A 20,981-nucleotide genomic window follows, 5' to 3' on the forward strand; every position below is an offset into this window, starting at 1 on the left:
TTTACTTTGACCAATCAGGGACTCTGATTCGTCATATGGGTAGCTCCCTTTTCAACACACAGAAGTACCAGCCATTAGAAATTGATCATAGAGGAGAAATGAATTATTGCGGTTTGTGTCTGGGCAGAATTATATGACACTAAATATTTCATATAACTGGAGCATGATTCTTGTATCATGTATCATGTATCGGACAGCGACAGTCCAGTGTGTCCACTGTTTTCTAAAAGCGTGATCAAGAATGGTTGTTTTGAATGCACATCACATGCCCCATGTGTAGATAGCTTTAGAGAAGTATTGTGGACCAATTATAGCCAATCAGTGAAAGTGTTTTTTTCTTTTCTTTTGTGGTTTGACAGTAGAAAAAAAAGAAATAGGAGGATCTCTTTCAAAGCGCCTTTCCAGCTGTGTGCTTGTATTAATAGACAGAGGAAGTACTTTGTGGCTTTAAAGTAAAACTAATTTTCTTTTTCTTTTCTTTTTTTGTCAATAAAAACTATTGTTGGGGAGCAGATTTGTGTGAATTAGTTTGATAGTAAAAATTGTATGCCTTATTTAAAAAATTGTTGGGATCAAAAATGTTAAAAGACGGTTTATTTAAAAAAACATTTGATGCTCTCTTATTTTGAAATACCTTAACCGGATGCGCTGTATAGCATTCAAGCTAACTTGAGAAGGCTTCGCCTCCCCGTAGTCCACCTCCACAGCATGCAAATAACTCAGCAGCTCCGCCACACTGCACATTGGTTAAGTACGCGGAGCGTGCCTGAGGTCTTGACAGAAAAGAAGAAAAAGGAAAAGCCGGATTTGTGTTTTTCATTTATTTTATTTTAAACTACACTTCTGTTAATTATCCCGAGCCTTAGCGTCATTTAAATGAACTCTGGAGGCTGCTCATCCCGGGACTGTCAGAAATAGGAGTAATCGGTGACCCGTATCAGACCGCAGAGCCACACTGGAAGGTTGGAAAGGACAGACCCCTGAGAAGTTTCCCCCCCGATCATGTCTGCCTGTGTTCTTGGACCGGAGAGGCGCCGTCCGCGCCTCCTCGATGCGGGTCCCCGCGTTTGATGATGAAAATGAGGACTATATTTCCCTTTTTTTACTGAGTTTTAGCCGGTAAGTCTCGAAGCGGTCGCTGAGATATCTTTTTTGTGTATCTTTTCTATTTTTAGGATTTCTGTGTTGCTAACTTAATTTACAGTACAAATAAAATAAAGTTATTTTGAATACATTTATTTAAACAGATGAATCGTTAGTTGATGTTTAATTCATTTTAAATATCATGATTGTGTTCCATAACAATTTGCCTTTTACATTATAAATACTTTTCTTCTAAACTTTTTTTTTTAAATAAATAAAAAAAGCTTACTTTTATAATTCTAGTCCCTTCTTGTGGCGCATGAATATTTAAACGAACGTCATCGGACACAGGTGTTCTTTCATGTTTGACTTCTCAAAGAAATCAGCCAATCAGAAAGGATTTCTTTGCCCTCTGTGTTAACCTTTCAAAGGAATAAAAAACATAAGAAAAAGAGTGTGTACTTGTGGGCTTTACTGTACACCACATCGAATTAAATCAGCTATGCGTAGCATTTATGGCTAATTTAATCACTTTCTCCTGCAGGAATTCACTCCACACCCACTTCAATTATTAGATAAGGTTATAGGTAAATGCAAGTTAACCAGGCAGGCATCGTCTAATTATCGTTAGGTTATGAATTGGATAATTGAATATAGAAAGCACCGGATTAATGGCAGATTAATGGCCTAATTGAGTATTTATAAATCACTTACTAGCACAGACTGAGAAGTCCTGCACCAAATCACTTAAAAGGCGTATCGATTGAGGTCCAGTTGGACAAATGAAGCTAAATTAGGGATGTTGCTCTTCCTTTGACTTCCGCTCCAAAGATAATTATTTGTGGACCAACATCAATGACCAATAATCACCCAGCAGCAGGAAATTGCTGATTAAAAAACAAACAAAAAAACAGTGTTTACTTGATGAAATGAGCCAGTGCAATAATTCACGACTAAACAAGCCATTGCCGTCGATGGAAAATTCATCAAATTGTATTTGCAATATGTAAAGAAGCCGGAGGAAATGATTAACTTGACAGGTGCAGGTTTAGAGCTCAGTGTGAGCTCCGGGACAGAGCGAGGAGCAAGGGAGTTGAACTATCCCTTGGCTCCCGAGTGGGCGGATGTCGTAATTATTATTTCTCCTGGATTACAGCGGAGGGCCACAGGCACTCTGTGGATATGTGGGTGTAGTGGTGGTGTTGACTTCATAGGGCAGGCCACATCACTTCTAATACGGAGGGAGAAAAAGGACAAGTCCCGCAGTAATTGGTGCCAGGGAAGCCAGAGAGACGATCAGAGGAAGAGCACACAAAAATCAAAGCTGATGATGCATGCAGACGCAGCATGAAAGCAATGACAGGAGTGCCGGTTCTGATCCGTTTTCCCAATGTCACGGGGAAATAAAACGTCCTCATCACTGGAAGCAACAAATCTCTTCATCACTTGTCATCTCACATGTTATTTGCATCTGGTGACAAATCAGTCTTAGCCAAATGCAAACAATGACTGTTGGTGTTGTTTGGGCAGATTGATGGTAATTTAGGCACATTTTATGGTTTGTCCTAGTTGTTCCCATGGGGAACTCGACTCATCATTTTCACATCAATATACATTGTCAAACTCTGGTTTATGAGATTTACCACCCATTTCTATTGGAAAAACAAACAAACCCAAATTTAACTGGTCCTATAATCAAAGACCTTCAAGTCTACAACCTATATAATTATTAGTAGTAAGAAGAGACACTTAAGGACCTATTCCAATGAAAATTGTGTTTTGAAGGTGTTCCTGTGGCCTTTTTCTGATGATGGAGGACATAAATAAAAAGGTTAAAATTGCGTTTTGGTTTATTGCTTTGTTCAAATCGTTGTGAATTAGGAGCAGACCAAAAAAAATGCAGTTTGAAAAGAATGTATTAGAGATGTAGAAAATATGCTGGACGGGACACAAGCTCCCTGCTCTGCTCTAGACGACTAGATCCATGCAAGTCTCCATTTCCTTCGTCCAAACTAGCATCAAGCTCAAAACTGTACAGGTGGATTAATCCATTATTGCTGGCCATTTGTTTTTGTACTCCTGTAATATAAGGTTGGGGTTGTGAGTGGCTGTAAGCTAGCAGAAGAGCGTAAAAACAGATAATTGATGGGAAATGGAGACGACTATGTCTTAGAAACTGTTTTTATGATTTTGGCTAAAACAGGCATAATCATAGTTAATAGACCACTGGGAACACTTTCAACATAGATTATAAAAGGATCGGAGTGGGTCTTTAAATTTGGATTAATATAGAGTGAAGGCTGTTCCATCCATCCTCTTAAAATCTACTGCCCTGTCTATTTTTTTCTTCCTTTTCTACTCACTGCTGATCAGCTGATTAAGGTGAATTCAGCTTCTGCTCGACTCAACGATCCTCATCAAGTCATTAGCCAGAAGTACAGAAGAGATGGCTGGAGAACAAGGAGGGTTGGGTCCTAAGTTATTTAAGATCATCACAAGGCATCATTTGTTTATTATGCACCTTTGTTTATGGAGGAAATATACCTTTTTTTGGAAATATTTTGATATTGTTTTATTTTTGCTTGGTAAGCATTTTCTCATTTTACGTCTACTACTCTCCTTTTGAAACATTACTTCCTGTAGATCTTATTGTTGCAAGATCTGTTTCTTTGACAAATCGAACTCAAGTCTGGACGTTAATCTATTGCTACGAACTTAAAAAAAGGACATCAGAATAACAGAATAGCTATAAGCTTATGGAAGAGTTGCACGATCCACACGCTTTCCTAAAATATAATAATTTATTGTGCATTGGTGTTTTTAACCCTCTTACTACGGAAATTTAGCTCCACTGGTGACCTTCTTTGAATGACTAACTCTTCAACCGTTTTCACAATTAACGTAATTCCAGCAGATCCTGAAGCAGAAAAAAAGTAGACTTTTGGTGAAGTGCAAGACTTTCTAGTTGTAAAGTGCTTACGCAATAGATGTAAATCCCTCTGATTCCATTACAAAAAGTGGCTTTGCTGCATTTTGCAACATGTCATGTTTATAATGTGTTGCATATTGGTGCAACTTTACGTTCGTAATGTGTTGCATATCGGTGCAAAGCCGAAAAATTTACTTTCGTAATGTCTTGCATTTTGGTGCAAAGCAGATATGAAAAGCCGCTTTTCAGAAACAGGTGATTTGTGTTGATTGTGAGAACAGTTAAGGAGTTACGATCCTTTAAAGAGCATGTTATTTAGGTGTAGCCGTCATGGTCTCCAGCGGTAAAGGGTTAAAGTTTGCAGTCACTGACACTCGTCGGTTCAGTTTGTCCTTTGGAGATTATCTTTTTTAATCAACTCTGTTCTGGGAAAGAATAGTTCTCCGAGTGAACGGAAATAAATTACCTGGAAGGACATCTTATTGTGATATGCTGTCTGTGTAGTTGTCAGACAGGGTTCACTGTATCATTGAAAGTAGCTTTTCCATGTTTGTGCTTAGTGTTTCAGCCGTTGTGCTGCTGTTGACTAGTAGTGTGTTGTTTCAAACACCTAGAAGAAAACAGCCTCCCTTACTAAAAGCAGCACCTGCTATAAACCTCTCTGTCAGGGGGAATATAGCAGTGTGGAGCTCCAGGCCAGCCCATCTCTTATTGGAGTCTGCCAAGTCAATAAAGTCTTTGCAGTGCTCCTCTTTGTTTTCCACTTGGGGCACTGGTGATGCAAATGTGGAGACTTTGCTCAACCTCGATACGATGCTTTAAAAATGACTAAAGCTGATTTACCAGGTAAAGATAATTCACTCAGTCATGTCAGGTTCCGAGTCGTCTTTGCTACTTTTCCACCATCAATGTGTATTTTGAATTTCTACATAAAACACCTTTTTTTCAAAATAAAAAAAGGCAAAATATCAACAGAAACCACTTTTTTTTTTCTTTTTCCTTCACACTTCTTGACTCGGTAAACTTCCATTAAACTGGATGTCATGCAAGCAATTTCTGTCATATTTCACTAACTGGTGTCAGCCACTCCTGAACCTTATGAAGCTACTCAACAGGCAGAAACTTGTTCTGCGCCATATTATTATAGCTGTGGGGACGTAGACTGTAAAAAGGATTGAACCGTGTGAGGCTGTAAAGAATGTTGTTTAAACTGCTCAGCTTGAAGCAAAGTGCAGTAAGTGTGGACCATATCAGGCCTGAAGACGTAGATCATCTGGCACACAATTTACATATCAAGGGGCACAATTATCAGGGGGTATTTAATATATATTTTATTGTTTTCTCTGTGTTACTCTGAAAGAATGTCACTGACAAAGGGGTTTGGTTAGGGATGATTTGTATAAACGTGGAAAAAACAGCATTCAGAATGAAGAATCGTCTCTAATATAAACAAAATGAAGTATTTCTTTAGTTAATAGCTAGTATTTAAAAGATCAGAAATCCAAATATTTGCTCAAGAACCAGGATAGATGATGAAATGGGTAAATAAAAAATTTTTTTACCAACAAAATTTTGCAGCGATAAATCAAACACTAATTTGTTTTCTTTTAAAGCATTTTCTTATAAGAATTTATAGGAAAAATACATGTTTCTGTTATTTTTGGTACAATAATTTGTATTTAATTGAATGGTTGTGCATTGGAAATGCTTCGTTATTCTAAACGTTTTGGTCAAACTTGAATAGATTTAATAAATTGGTGGTTGAGGAAATATGGGCAGAATTTTATTTCAAATTTCCAATATCATTTTTTTCCCACTACTTTATTTTAGGTGGGGGATGCAGAGGCAGTACTCCAGATGTGATGTTTTTGACAGTATTCTGTTCAAATAAATGGTGTTCAGAATGTAGGAAAACTACACGTCAGTTTGAAATCCTTCACATCGGAGTGTTGATGTGCAGTCCTCTCACATCAGCTAACCTTGGTATAAAGCCACATAATCACATACTGCTTTTTTTCCTCAGAACATTTCAGTCATGATTGCAAACGTATAAAACAATGAAATAACAGCAGTTAGACTGGGCTTTGATTTTAAACGTTCCCCTAATCAACTGAGCTTGGTATGGTTTCCTGAAAAATGATGATACAGCAGCACCAGAGCAAACAGACGGAAAAAGCAACACAGCAGGACTACAAAGATAACTAAGAGAAAGTTCCTGCAGAGCTCAGCTGTAGGTTATGCTAGTTCCAGTCAATCAACATGGCAATGTTAATGTTTTTTAATACTTCTGCCTACTTAGCAACACGATAATGTCTTTGTAATTACTGGATTAACTTTGTTTTTTTTTTATATTAGTGTTGGGGCTTTTCCCACAGCTTCACAAATAAATCTTTATGTTGTCAGTAGTGGTTACCTAGCTATGCTAATTGGTCAACATTTTTGTTAGACAAGATTACATTACATAGCTGCTGGACAAGTTGCCAAACCCCACACTGCCTTTGTTTGCTTCCCAACTCCTTTTTCTTGCAGCAACATCACGTGTGATTACCACACGTGCCGCAGCGTTTGATAATCTTGAGGCATTCCAATTCTGGTCATCTGTGTCAACAGCAAACAGGGACTTATGGGTGATGTTACGGTCTACGCCGGTGGCACTTGTCTTTGAAGCTTCACGTCCAATAATGGGTTTTAACTGAAGCTCGAAACCATCGGGCTTCTTTAATTGCCCCTGCAGTATTCCAACCTAATTGGTCTTGAAAGGTCTCAGGCAGAAGATGCAGGTCACTTTGCGCCTCTGTAGCTGTCAGGTCATCAGGCTTTCAATTAAAAACAGCCATAGTACCTGGGCTAATAAAACATTAACAAGGAGAAAACTATTTTCTTTGAAGTAGCTGGGTTTACTGTGTGCTAGGAAAGAATTGTCCTGGCCTTTTAGGTCTCTCAGTCTACCCTTCAATCACCAAGTCAATAAAACTTCTTGGTCAATTCTCATTTTATAAATTAAAAAGGGTTCTATGATCCTTTAATATTGTTGGTTTGCCCTCTCTAGCTTTTGGAAGTCTGTTGGTGTTTTTCTTTTCTTTTTTTACCCAAAACCTTGAAAACTCTAGAAAAGGCTTTAAAGAATCCTAGTAAAAGCTGCTGTTTCTAAAAAAAATAAAAAAACAAGAGCGAACCAAAGAAAATAGAGAAGCAAAAAAAAAAAAACTCCTTAATGTCCAGATGGACTTTAAACTTCTGTTGCATCAGATTAGGGAAACATCTTCTGAGTTTGACATGGACTGAACTCTCACAGGTTTCAATCAGTGTGCTTGGAGCGTCACCCGGGTGGAGTTTCAGGTCTACCCCCTCTGCATCACAAACCTACTTAAGCTGATCCCAGTATGACACAGAAATGAATTATGGAAGTGTCTAGTGAATAAACAGTCAGAGGGCAGAGCAGCACTGAATCAGAATAGAAAGTGCGTGACTTTTGTGAATATTTTGACCTCCGATGTTTCCACAACAGGAAATAAGGTAGGATTACTGAAATCCAAAGGCTTGGAAACTAAGTGATTCAGTTGATAAAGTTTTGACAAGCTTTTGATGGTATGAAGTCAGTGGAAAATAAAAACAAATGCCAAAAATAGTCCTAATTTATCAGTTTCCTTATATTCCTACCACTATCTGTTGTAATTTGTCTAATAAGTAGAGTTTGTCTGAAACAAGTATAGTTCTTTTTAGAATCCATAAAATATAACTATTATCTGACATAAACTCTTAAACCAAGAGCCGTGGTTCTATTAAAGCTGCCTCTAAGTGAACATGATACAAAGCCTATTGAACGCACACTATATCGTCCACCTTAAGTGTTTAAATTAAACCAGCTTGACCTACTCTTAAGTTGAAGTATTGAAAAATTTGAGCCAATTGAGTTAAATACTTTAAAATGGCTAAATAATTTTGCTAAAAGTCAAAAAGGTTCATCCACTACAGTTTAAACTCTATAGACTGTATATGTTTTGATAGATACAAACATAACTACTCCTTACTTTAGTTTCAATAGATTTAGTGCAATGAAAAGTGGCCCAACATTAATATTTTTCCACTCAAAAGAATAGAACTAGAGCGTGTTACTCGGGCCATAATGCAAACTGTCATTCCTGGGGCATTTTTGTCCCAGTTGGTGGGACCGCTCTGAGTACAATGATTGCTGTTGTCAGTGGAGCCTTTTTCAACATCGTGCTGTTGCTCCTGTTTTTTTGTACACCATCAAGGGGACTGAATGACACCTTCAACCTTTAGTCAGACTATAGCAATTTGTTGGAGATCAACAGATTAAGCATTAATTAATCGTTGAATGTAACGACAAAAATAGCACATTGAACAGTTCATTTAACCCTTCATGCCAAGTTGGCTGGTAGATTTTTACAAACATATTTTTTACTAGCCAAATTACAACACTATTTTACACAGATGTATCTCCTACCTTCTCCTACCTCCTACCTACTTTGAAGAAAATGTATGAACATGTCTTGATTTTCATCCAACTGTAAACCCAAATTCAAGCATGCTAAGAAAACAAGAACAGATTTAATTTTGCCTCCAGGTGATTACATTTTATATTAAATCATAACAAAAACGGCCTGAAAACAGTATAATGTTTTGAATTATTGTTATTACACACCATTAACATTAAGGGTCTCTGAAGAGAGAAAGAGGTAGGAGCACAATATCTCATTTTAGCATATTCAGCACAATATCTGACAGGTCACCGTTTTCGGTGTAACACCAGCTCTGTAAGGCTACAAAGACACTGCAAAAACAGTAAATTCAATTCTGTTATTATATTTATGAAATACAGTTTTTATGAATGTCCTGTGAATCAATCTTGTTTTATTTATCCACCGCGTGAAAATACTGTCCAACTTTTACCGGCCCGTCTTTACAATTAGGTGACAGACGGAAAAGCTTGTTATCATAGCATCATAAGCATCATCTTGTGTGCGTTTCTTTATCTCGCGTACAGACGGGTACAGGACAGGAAAAATGAAATTTACCAAAATGAGGGCAAATAAACAAGACTAAGTTTGTGCAAACATCGCCATGTGGCATCTAACCCTTACTCGCCAAAAAGGATAAAATGCTCGCAACTGGCGAGTGTTAATTTCGGAGCCTTCAAAAATAATAGTCTATTGTGGTAGACTCTGATCTATTGAGAAAAAGTTATATTCCGATATATTTAATTAGCATTTTATCGCCCAGCCCTAATATAAAGACAAGAAAGAGTTTGAAATGATAGTAGGGTTGGACGATGTCCCCTAAATTGGCCGTTGACGATGTTTGCTGTCAACCATCGGGATGGACGATGATATCGTTCGGGGGGGGGGGGGGGGGGGGGATTTTTAAATTTTTCATTCTCATAATTGCTATTCGTTATTTTATTTTATTACTTTATTTCCCAACTAATGACTCATCCCCGATGATCCAATATAAACTGAGGGAAGTGACTTTAACAAAAAGAGTAACAAACAAAATAGAAAAGAAGTGGTCCGCTCCTGCACTTAACTAGTGAAGTGGACCGGCAGAGCTCGCACTTACAGCTTTGTGTTTGATGGGAAGGGGGGGGGGGATGCTTTGTTACATGAGCGCTATGTGTGGGAGATTTAAGACTGCGATCCATCCCGCAGCTCTAGGTACGAACTACCGAACTCAGAACCGGGTCTAAAAGTGTGTGTCTGAGTACAGCTCGGATCGTCAGCACACACAGCGGTTTGAGCTTCAAAGCAGAAATGTCGCTCAGTCCATAGAAACCGTTCAAACAATCATGTGGATTTGTGTTTCCAGTCGTGTCCCGACTAAATAAAGGCTGATGTTATTCCCACATTTTTACGTGCAGCCAGGATGCAGATTACAGCACCACCCAAAGCTAATGTTGTTAGCATACTGCTCATCCTGGCTTCTTTCCGGCTCTGTTCAGAAAAAGCACTGACCACACGGATTAAAATTCAAATGATGAGCGAACAGGTGTTTCATAATAACCGTAACATTATTAAAGCACGTTTAGAAGATCGTCTCGTATATTACCGAGCTGACATGTCAATGTATATAGCCGCTCGGCGCTGTTTAACATTGTTTTGTATTGAATTGTTACATTCAATAAAGTTTGAAAAAAAAATAGCTGCTCGGCGGAACTTATATCCGCTTCCGGTTTTTCAAACCCTACTGCGCATGTGCCCATGATTTATTCCGACCGAAGGTGTGACCTTAGTGAACGTTTGTTATATTCTGAAAACATTTTTCTGGGCCCATGTACACTGTTGAATTCTAATCCGACCATTGATCCCATCAAGATATTTTGCACATGTAACCGGGGCTTATGGTGTCGACGCGCAACGTGGCGGGGGCGTGGCATCACGATGGTGTCTCTCCATCGGGATGTCAGTCACCCATCACGATGGACGAAGGTATCGTCCATCGGCACAACTCTAAATGATAGAATACAAAAATAGTTTGTCCATTAAAAACAACCCCACAGAGTTTTAAAGTGCAATTCACTTTCACAGATCGTTTACATTACGGTACTTTAATCCTTGTGCTCTCCTAGGTGCTTTAAAATTGGGAGTTGGGTCATCTAGACCCACTAGACAGTGCTCTGAACCATTTTTCTTCAATGATTTGGGATTTTCACTGGTGTCCATGGATTACATGAAATCTTTCCACCTTTATCCACCTTTGTCATGGTAGGGAAAACATGTCAATGTAAGGGTGGGGTCATCTAAGATAGCACAAGGGTTGAAAAAGTGTTTAAAGTGTATTGCAGGATAGGGTCCAGTCAACGTTTTCCCATTTTAGATGAACTAAAATCAGGTAAATGTCTATCTACCTGCTGGTTCACCATATCCTGCTTTTGGGTTGTTTCTGGTATATTTGTCAGGTCATTTTATAGAAATTTATCCTTCTTTGGCTTTATACTTGTACTCGTTTATATCAGTTTCATTGTAGACATGAAGACTGTAAATGACATCCAGATGTGAAGCATTTAACGTCTTTTGCTTTGCAACAGGGAGATCGATCATCAATGATTAGTCTGTCTTTTATTCTGAAGGACTGCATTGTATCCTCCACAGCCTCACACAGTTGCTCCTCAAGAGATCAAAACAGGCTCAACTTCCAAGTTACCAAATGTATTAAACAGGACGTAACTTAAGTGTACATCAGTCAGTGTTTTGAAGAAGACCAAAGAAAAATCAAAAACGCATGATTTTTGTGGCCAAAAAGTGAATGGTTATTTAAAAACTGAGCCAGATAGCCATAAAAAGTTCAGTTTTCGAAGGTCATTTTGACTAATAATCACATTCTGCACCACGCCGAAGGTAGACTGAAGCTGATTATACTTCTATGCATGTTTGCTTTGCTTGTTATCCGTTTGACCGTCTGCATCTGTGTTTTCTGAGCAAATCTACCTCCAATCTGCCAGTCCTCCTGGTGACTCACTCCAGCACGGAAAGTGTCGTCGTTTAAAGGGACAAGAGAAGTAGGTGGCCGAAATATACACATGTTAGCTGCAAATGGGTCTTTGTACAAAACGCACAACCTTGATGCCACTTCACACTGGTGTACTCTGTCTGCTCATTTCTGTAGAACTAATTACTGCATATTAGTTAAACAGACCATTTAAAATGCAAGCCTGCTAAATCACACTTGCCAGGGGAGGTAAGCCCCCGCCTTCCATCCTCATGCAGCTCTTGTGCTTCTATTATTAGTTCTATCATGAATATGTTCTCTATCAGAAACTGCCAGAAGAGAACAATGAGCTAGGACTCTAATAAAATAGAAATAGCAGAGGGTCAGATGAACGGTTTGTTGTCATATAGATGTAATTTTCTATCCTTTATCGTGCTTGTGTGTTACCACCAACATCTTGTTAAGTGATCAGCATGACTTATGAGACCCAAGAAAGCTTCCAGCTGACTTTTTTTTAAACAAGCCACTGAAGGTGTTTCTTAAGATGCAAGCCATGTAGCTTCCTGCGAAACATGCAGCAAAAGCCTCGCTGCCTTCATCACAGCCAACGGGATCTTTTTCCGCATGGCAGAGTACGGGGAGAACGATGAGCAGCAAAAGGCTTATAGCCCCTGCTTTAGTGGATGGGGCTGCTACTAACAGTCATTTGGTTTCGGACAAATCTATTGATGATTTGTAATGGATCATTTTAGAAGGATGAATATCTGACTTGATTCTAGGTCTTCAAAAAAAACAAAAACAGTCTCAGTTTCATAAGATGTATGTTCCAGATTATGACCCCTCTTGTCTTTCTGAACTGTTTAGGCATGGGATTATTAAAGCCGTTTCAGTACCTAAAAGCTTGCCGTGGCCTCGGTTGGCCGCCAGGTGTTGCTTTTATTCACTATTGTTTTTTGTTTGAATGATACCTTTGAGATTTTTGGCAAACATTGCATGTAAAAGCCTCAGAGTATCAGAAGACTTTAAACAACGCGTGTTGTTTCACAAAAAAGGTTATTCTGAACAAGAAAAGCCAAATGTTAGTCTTACTTTGTTAAAGTTTTTGCTCAATCATCGCTCTACTTCTTCTGTGGTGTAATCCTTTTCTACATTCTTAGTAGTGGACTGCTTAAAACAATAACAAACTTGCTTTTGCCAAATTTAGCTTTGCTCTGTCTAAAAAAATGTTATCCAACATGTTTTTTAATATCAATTTTAAATATACATTTTGATAGACTCTTGAGATATGGGTAATTTTATTTATTTATTTTTAACACAATTTTACACTGAGAATGTAACCCTTAAAACATGTTTCAACATGGCATCTGCAGTCAGGTAAGGGAGCTTAGATAAATTACTCTTTATAGTTCATCTTTCTAATGAGAGATTGATCACCATGACCGCAAACAGCCCAGCAATAGCAAGTACGACGGTCAGAAGATTCTTAGTTGTATAAGAAGCTTTTAAAATTAAGTCAAGAAACTAAAATGGTCTGCTATATCCATGATAAATTTTATGCTAAAAATGTACTTAATTTAGTTGGACAAAAGGCTGTAGGTGTCAAGTCCTGCAGTGGATAACAAGTCCTTGGTACATGAGCTACAAAAAGAGGAATTATGCTTCTGCTTTATGGGTTTTTAGTGGCTACAGCATACATTACTTCCACTGACATTGATGAGCACAAAACACGACTCCTGTGTTCTTTCTCTAAAAAGAATACACTAAACTGTCGACTGGTAGCGAGCACGTTCGGTTCAAATCCATTTTCATGTTGTTGTCGTACACTGTACCTACACCATGAGTGTGTCAATTCACAGCTAAACTATGACAAATGTTGGGATGAGAAAAACATGCTGTACTGCAGGGCTCTGACCGCCGTGAAGCGTGCAAAATCAATGGAAAGCAAGGGCGTATGTGTTGCTCGCTGTGGAACTGTGCACTCTTGCTTTGCAGATGTGTAGCCAATGGTTCCGTCTTGCAGTATATCAAACGGCCTGAAAGTCCATGTCTTATTGAAAATAAATAAATCAGAAAGGGAGGGAAGTTGTCAGAAGCAGCAAAATAAGTAGCGTCCTGTGACTTTTTCAGCAGAAACGTGTGCAGCAGAGGCTCTCAATTACACCACAAAAAAACAAGTCGTGACCATTTATCTAATGTTTCAAACATAATTTATCCACTTGGTAGTGAGCTGAAGACGAAGACTGATAATAAGGTGGAATTGAGAAAAAAGTATGATAAAGTGCTTGTAAAGATGCTAGTTGTCAAGGCTGCTGCACCATCCTGGAGTCAGGGTCACGAACTTAACTTCCATTATAAATGTTCACCAGCCCACTCAAACTCCGTCAATAATACAGTTTGTTAAGAAATACTTGACCATCTTATTCAAGAAGCATTTGTATGAACTTTGCATTTGTTTATTTATTTGTGTTCTACAACTAAATGAGACGCATTAAAAATGTCTGTTTACTGACTTGCAGTGACTTGTGTCACTGTGACATGATATTATACCCATGAAGAGGCACTACACTCGTGATAGGAGTCCCGTGGTGTCACCAAGCACCTTGCTGTGCGGCAACAATGCCTCTTAAAGTTGGATGAAATAAAGTGTGAACATGCCATTTGTGGCCTGGTAAGAGGGCGGTGCCCATCGCCCATGTTACAGTGTCTGCAGACGGTCCCCATGTGTGATAAGTAGTCTGTATCTGATTTTCAAGACTTTACTGTCTTACCCTCCTCAGGGTTTGTGTGGCTTCTGATGTCAGCCTTGCATGCATGATAAGAGATCTCATTGGATTCTACTAGATATCTAATTAAATTGTCTAAACAGAAAGTTACATGCATCTGAATTCCCACACAATAGAGCAAAGGCAGACTGGCATCACAAGAGTTTTATGTCCTGTGCCCGTCACTCTGAGTTCCACGCAAAGTTGACCGCCTGAAAAATGAATCAGTTAGCAGAGTCTGTCTGAAATATGGAGGACAGAACGCTTGGAGCTGCATATTTCTTTAGCAAAATGTACCTGTTACCATAATATACTGTGTTAATAGTTTGTTTTCTGTTTCATATTGTCTTTGGGTTAAGGGCAGAGCTTCAGGTGTTACCATCAGATTCTAGGAAGAGACAGTTGTAGATACACAATAAAATGTGTATAAACAGCAGTAATCTCCCAGGTTTGACAAATCTGATTAATTAGTTTCAACTACAAACAAGGACAGTTGAAGATCCTTCTTAGGGACCACGTTGGTCTCTTTTGATTTGAGCCCAATCTCCATTTTTTTTATAACGCCCTTAATCTGCAACTGGTATGTAAACCAGGTTACAACAAGCTTTCTTGAATAACCAGGTTTCCTATATGTTACATAAGGTACAGCCCATGTTTCCATTATGAAATTAGGGGATTAGGAACTCTTGGTGTCGTACTCCAATGCAAATAAAATAGTAAATGGCGTATTCTTACATTCAAGAACGTACTAACCACTTGTTCTTGAATGCACTTAAAGCATATGGTGTTCACACTGGATTGTCGCTACCCCATACTAGCGCATGTAGCTAATATTGAAAGAGGCATTGTGCAAAAGGTAGAAGCAGTGCAAATCTTGCAAATCGTGCTGCAGGCCTTTTCATTCACAGTTCTCTTCCGATATGACTGACTTGGTGTCATAATTCTGTCTGGACAAAAAAAAAAAAAAAATTCTCCTTTGTGGGAAGTATATACTTTATTTTCTTTATTATCGTTTGAACTGTTGTTTTAATACTGCTTTTTGAACTCTGTTGACCTACACATTGGAAGCTGCTGTGTTGGGATTTTTTTCTTCTCCACACACCATCTGGAGAAAGAAGATCTGTTTTGAGAAATTCCACACGTAGGTGTTTTACTCATTGTGCTCCTGAAGTTCAAAATACACTACTAATTACCGAGCTGTGCTTTGTCTGATGTGGTAATCCTGGAACAAGAATGAAGGAGGAAGAGGAGGCCAGGGAACGCTTTTTTCTGTAGATAGTGTTCTGTAGCTAAATAATCAACATTTATTGAGTTGGAGCGTTGGTGCCGGGAGGCTCTAGGTGACCTTGGAGTGTAGGCTTGTAGACCTCATAGACACGGCTTAGTTTTGTTCAATAATGCCGTTCGGCTCGACATCACAGGAATGTAATGAGGCATTACGTAAAGGTGTAAATGAAAGGAATAGGCAGATCTACGGGGAAAGATCAGGCTGCAGACTTTAAAAATATGGGGATTAGAGATGCTGGAAATCGACTCAGCCTTTAGGCCACATTTTGGAGTCAATATACAACACTGCTCCAAGTAATGAAGAAGTGCCGTCCTCGAATACTTTCAACATGAATGAAGCCCATCATCAGCCCATGTTCATCAGCATTGTGTCAGACACACCAGGACCGAGAGAATTCCTTCTCTGACAGACTCAGCTGAACCAAACTGGCCTAGTCTTGCTGGAGTGAAGCCTCCCAGATGCTAATCAGATTCATTAACAAGAAGAGCTGTCATCTTCCCTCATGGTTGCTCTTTGAAGAATTCTGTTAGTGAACAGTGAATATCTGGATCATCTCTGAAAAAGATGCGTGCGCTTCTTCACCAGCTCCCTCCGAGGGATCTATCCTTTCATCCTCTGTGATTTTAGTCAACTTACTGGAATGGATTTGGATGTGGTGCTGAGGCTGCTTATCATTAAAATCACTTCACAGCGATTCTCCTTGTTATCATAAAAATAAAGCGTGCTTATAGGCTGCAGTTCCAGTGGACAGTGGAGAGTTTTGCCTGATGTACTCCACTTCTTACAGTCGCGTGCAATAAGCATAATTGGTGCCTCTTTGACATGGTTTGAGGCGATTTTTGCCCTGGGTGAGTCACGTCGAGAAAGTCTTCTAGTCAGATGAGTCAGCATGTGGAAGGGGTGGAGAAATAAGTCAAATAAGTCTCCCTATATGTGGTATTATCCTGCAGTGAGTCAGTGGAAATGTCTTTGTCTCCACTTTCGACCTTTTAAAAGTATTTGCTGCCATGTAGATGCCGTGCTTTGTAACACAATCACGGGATAACATTCAGGGAAAAAAAAACAAACAACCCTTATACATTTTCAAACCAAAGGTTTTGGGAAATGAGGTGTTTAGGTGATGTGGAATTGTATTATATTTTGCACTGCAAAAAGGTCAAAAACCCCTTTATCCAGGATAAAGGTGTTTTTCTTTCCACCTGTATAATTCAGAAAGGATAGGACTTTTCATTCAAGGACATTCATCTGGTTAAAGTTTGTGAATTTTACTATGTAAATGTTTTATTTTGACTTATGTCTCAACTAAAAGAATAATAACAGGTTTTTTTTACTTCTCCCCATCCCCCCACCCCTGCTTCTGTTCTCTATCCACAGACGTCTCAGACCGCAATGCAGGGCTGTATCATTTTCATCAGCTTGTTTTTAACGGCGGCCCGATCCCAAGATATCCATCCCTCACAGGCTTCATCCTCCATTAGCGAGTCTTGTGACTCCCTGTGCTCATGTGAGGTGAAAGACGGCATCCTTCATCTCAACTGCGAGCAAAGGAACATCAGCAAAATCTCCCAAATCAAAATCCCCCCAGGCGTCCCCTTCCACCTGAACCTTTATAAAAATGACCTGGTTGAGCTTCGGACTGAGGAAATGGAAGGGCTTAAGGGTGCCCTTTCCCTGCATGTCGGGGGTAATAGCATACAAGAGCTGGAGCCAGGGGTCTTCAGCTCCCTGGGAACGCTGAAAAAGCTCCACATAAACAGCAATTTCCTTGTCACCCTGAAAGAGGACACTTTTCAAGGGTTGGTGAATCTGGAGTTTCTTCAGGCTGACACAAACTTTATCCAGGTCATTGAACCGGGGGCCTTCAACAAACTGATCCGCCTCAAAGTCCTGATCCTCAATGACAACTCCATTGAGTTTTTACCTAACAACATTTTCCGCTTTGTGCCCCTTACGCACCTGGACCTGCGAGGCAACAAGCTGCAGACGCTGCCGTATGTGGGCTTCTTGGAGCACATTGGCCGGATTATGGAGCTGCTCCTGGAGGACAATAGCTGGATCTGTGACTGTGATATTTTACATTTGAAAATCTGGATGGAAAACATGAGATCCCAGTCCGCCATCGGGGATGTGGTTTGCAGCGCACCGCAAAACCTGAAAGGGAGCATCCTCGCTAAAGTCAAGCGGGACGTTTTGTGTCCGTCCCACGCGGATATCAACCTGGAGGAGCCGTCAAAGTCATTGGATATGGTTGTTACTCCTTCATCCAAAGCGTTTCAGATCCCCAAACTGAACAATGCCAAAGATGATGCTAGGGTCCCAACACCATCCCACCCTCCAGGTAGTCCCTGCGCAAGTCACTGTTCCTGCCACAATCACCCTGTGTCCGGCTTTTTGATGCACTGTCAGGATGGAGGGATCCAAAAGGTCTCAGACATTGGAATTACTCAGCGTAGTCCTACCAAACTGATCTTGACAGGAAATATGATCCAAAAACTTTTGAAATACGATTTCGTTACGTACGACAGTTTGGAGACCCTCAACTTATCCAACAACAGAATTGATTACATCGATAACGAGACTTTTCTTAGTTTGAGCAGCTTGAAAAAGCTGTTTTTGAATGGAAATAAACTAGAAAAGCTGTTCTCCACAATGTTTGTGGGACTCCACAACCTCGAAAATCTTTATCTGGAATACAACCTGATCAAAGAGATTGCTCCTGGCACTTTTAATCCCCTGCCAAACCTGAAACTTTTGTCTTTAAATAATAACCAGCTCAGTTCTCTTCCAGCGCAGATTTTTCGCAACGTGCCCCTTGCCAAATTAAACCTGAGAAAAAACCTGCTCATGCATCTGCCAGTGAGCAACGTGCTCGATCAACTCGACTCACTGGAGCAGATTTATTTAGAGGACAACCCCTGGGACTGCAGCTGCGACTTGCTCAGCCTTAAACAATGGGTGGAGAAGCTGCGGAAAGACACAGTGGTGGGCTCAATTTTGTGTCACACTCCAAAGAAAGTGATGGAGAGCGAGCTTAGAAGTCTTCATCACGAGGCGCTTTGTCCCGGGTTAGGGACCTACCACCCGGTGCCTCCCAGCGGTGAGGAGAGTGTAACAGCCACTTTGGGGCCTGACGGGAGCAGCGGGTTGTTCATTTCCCTAACAGACACCATCCCACTTTCTGTGCTCATCTTAAGCCTTCTCATCTTCGTCCTCATGATTATATTCTGCTCAGCCGGGCTGGTGGTGTTTATGGTGCACAGACGGCGGCGCAGGGCGAAGAAAAAGGCAGCAGAGGAGCAGCCTAACCCCAACACCACCAGCAGTTCCCCCATCCATTTGCATTACAGCATGTATGGACAGAAAACCACTCACCACACCCTGACGCAGAGAACCGGGTCGGCCACTCTGTATGAAGACAGATCGCACAGTCCTATTGTGCAGATCTGCCGCAACCCCACGTATTGCTCCCAACACAAGGAGCACGACACTTTGGATTACGATGAATCCGGCCCCAAGCATCACGTCTGCAGAAGCATCATGGAGAGGGAGAACACGTCCCCCCTGACGGGAAACCCCTGCCCCAAGTTCAGGCCAATGGGCGGAGAGTGCCAGGCGGAGTTTATGACTCTTGGAAATCCCAACTCCTTGTACAGGAACATTCTGGACAGGGGGGAGAAGGAGCTCCAGCAGCTTGGAATTACCGAATACTTCAGGAAAAACATGTCCCAGCTCCAGCCCGCCATGGACCTGCAGGGCCCGGGGCACCAGGAGGAGCTGAAGCTAATGGAGGCCATAATGTACACAAGACCACGCAAGGTCATGCTGGAGCAAATGAAAAATGAGTACTTTGAACTGAAGGCCAACCTGCACACCGAACCAGACTACTTAGAAGTTCTGGAGCATCAGACTGCGTTTAACTGAACTGAAGCAGCAACAAACCTGTTTGAACCAAGTGCCTTCTCCTGATTCCCTCTTGGGATTCCCACAGTGTGAAATATATAAATACAAATATAGTATTGGCACATCTCTTTAACTGTAGCACAGAATGTAACTGGTTTGCTCTTTTGTTGGGTCGAACGTGCCGACAGCCACACCGTGTAGTTGCTGGAAGGGCGTTATGTTTTACAGAAGAGACTGTCAAGCAGGCCCGGGTCAAAGCCCACTGTGAAATCCACTCAATCAGCTTTTTACATGTGATTAAACATCCAGCAGCCAAATGAATTGATCCACATGGCGACTTCTCTCCTCCACCTCCCGCCTGCAGGACGAAGCAGATGTTTTGGAACCAAGTGAGCGAATTTCAATCACTGCTTGACCCAGAATTTCTGCTTAATCGGTCTATCCTGATTCCGGCCATGACCCGATTACACCCTCCGTCAACCTAAGGCAGCTTTCATGCTAGAACCAGAATGAATGCTCATAGTGCCGTAGAGTCAGCAAATTGCCAAGCGAACGTTGGGGGGAGTGTGATAGGAGTGCGGTTCCACTTCTGTCCTCCGGTGTGAGGATGGATCCAGAACGAGCCGCAGCGAGAGAAACTTATTTTTTTTTATCAGCTGGTAGTGTGTTCACAGAAAGCAGTGTCAGTCAGATGAAAAAGCACTTGGGAGTTCAGTAGATTATATATAAATATATATATAATCTCCTGGTATATGCACACATATACCAGGAGAGTCTTGTCAAAAGGCCTAGCACTAATCAAATGCCATAAGATGGTGCATGACAATCAAAAGAATCCTGCTGAAACTTATTTTTGCCAGAAGAAACGAGCCACTTATGCTTTCTGTTAACGCGACAGACCATTATTTGACGTCCGATTCAGAGAAAGAGGTGGACAGCTGGTGATTGACATGTCGTATTGTTGGGGATTTCTACTCGTTCATACCCTTGAAGTCCATGTAAGCACACACTCTGTAGCTTTTCTACTCAACTAGGTTATTTATTCTGTATATTTTGTATATACTTATGTTCTGTTCTCTCTTTGGGTTTTGTGTGCCTTCAGTGCTGTACAGAATATAAACAGAAGCTGTAACTGAAACAGGAAATAAAGAATTGCAATATAAGTGAAACGGGGGACCGTCATTTCCACAAACAGAAGAAGCATTTGGCTGTGCCGCCCGCCTCTTAGCGGTGCGCCATCGCTGCACTAATTAACTCAGTAGGCACCTGGACAGAAAATAGCATTTTCTCTGTGTTATCAGCCCTCCACAGTGCAGATGTGTATTTGCATGGATGTTCGTGTCCAAACGGCTTTTGGTTGGCTTCCTGCTGCTCCCATCAGTGTTGCAGACTTGCCCCTGCATCACAAAACTGGCTTCAGGATTTCTGTTTTTTGGGCGATTCTCGTCTTCTACAATCCCCTGACCAGCAATAATTCTCCTTTTTCTAATTGGATTCCCCATGCGACAACACCCGTGACCTCCCAGTTTAGAGTGATCTAGCACGCGGCGCCGTGTCCAAATGAATTCAGGCA

General features: G+C 40.6%; 1 protein-coding gene across 2 annotated transcripts; it reads left to right on the plus strand.

Annotated features, from left to right (window-relative positions):
* Window positions 1-654: 654 nt before the first annotated feature.
* Window positions 655-20,577, plus strand: slitrk6 (SLIT and NTRK-like family, member 6). Of its 2 annotated transcripts, none has more exons than XM_004066586.5 (2): window positions 655-1,119; window positions 16,883-20,577. In XM_004066586.5, exon 2 carries the CDS (start codon window positions 16,898-16,900, stop codon window positions 19,427-19,429), a length of 2,532 nt encoding a protein of 843 aa, XP_004066634.1. In that variant the 5' UTR covers window positions 655-1,119; window positions 16,883-16,897; the 3' UTR covers window positions 19,430-20,577. The 2 variants fall into 2 exon arrangements, with proteins under 2 accessions (XP_004066634.1, XP_020564521.1); XM_020708862.3 differs by lacking the exon at window positions 655-1,119 and adding an exon at window positions 11,351-11,528.
* Window positions 20,578-20,981: the final 404 nt, after the last annotated feature.

The sequence above is a fragment of the Oryzias latipes genome, chromosome 2 (genome assembly GCF_053564925.1).
Source record: "Oryzias latipes strain Hd-rR chromosome 2, Olatipes_Hd-rR_3.1".
In the NCBI taxonomy this organism is placed as follows: Eukaryota; Metazoa; Chordata; class Actinopteri; order Beloniformes; family Adrianichthyidae; genus Oryzias; species Oryzias latipes.

Excerpts from the sequence above, each read along its gene's own strand:
- slitrk6 (XM_004066586.5), top strand. The coding sequence starts at position 16,898 with ATGCAGGGCTGTATCATTTTCATCAGCTTGTTTTTAACGGCGGCCCGA.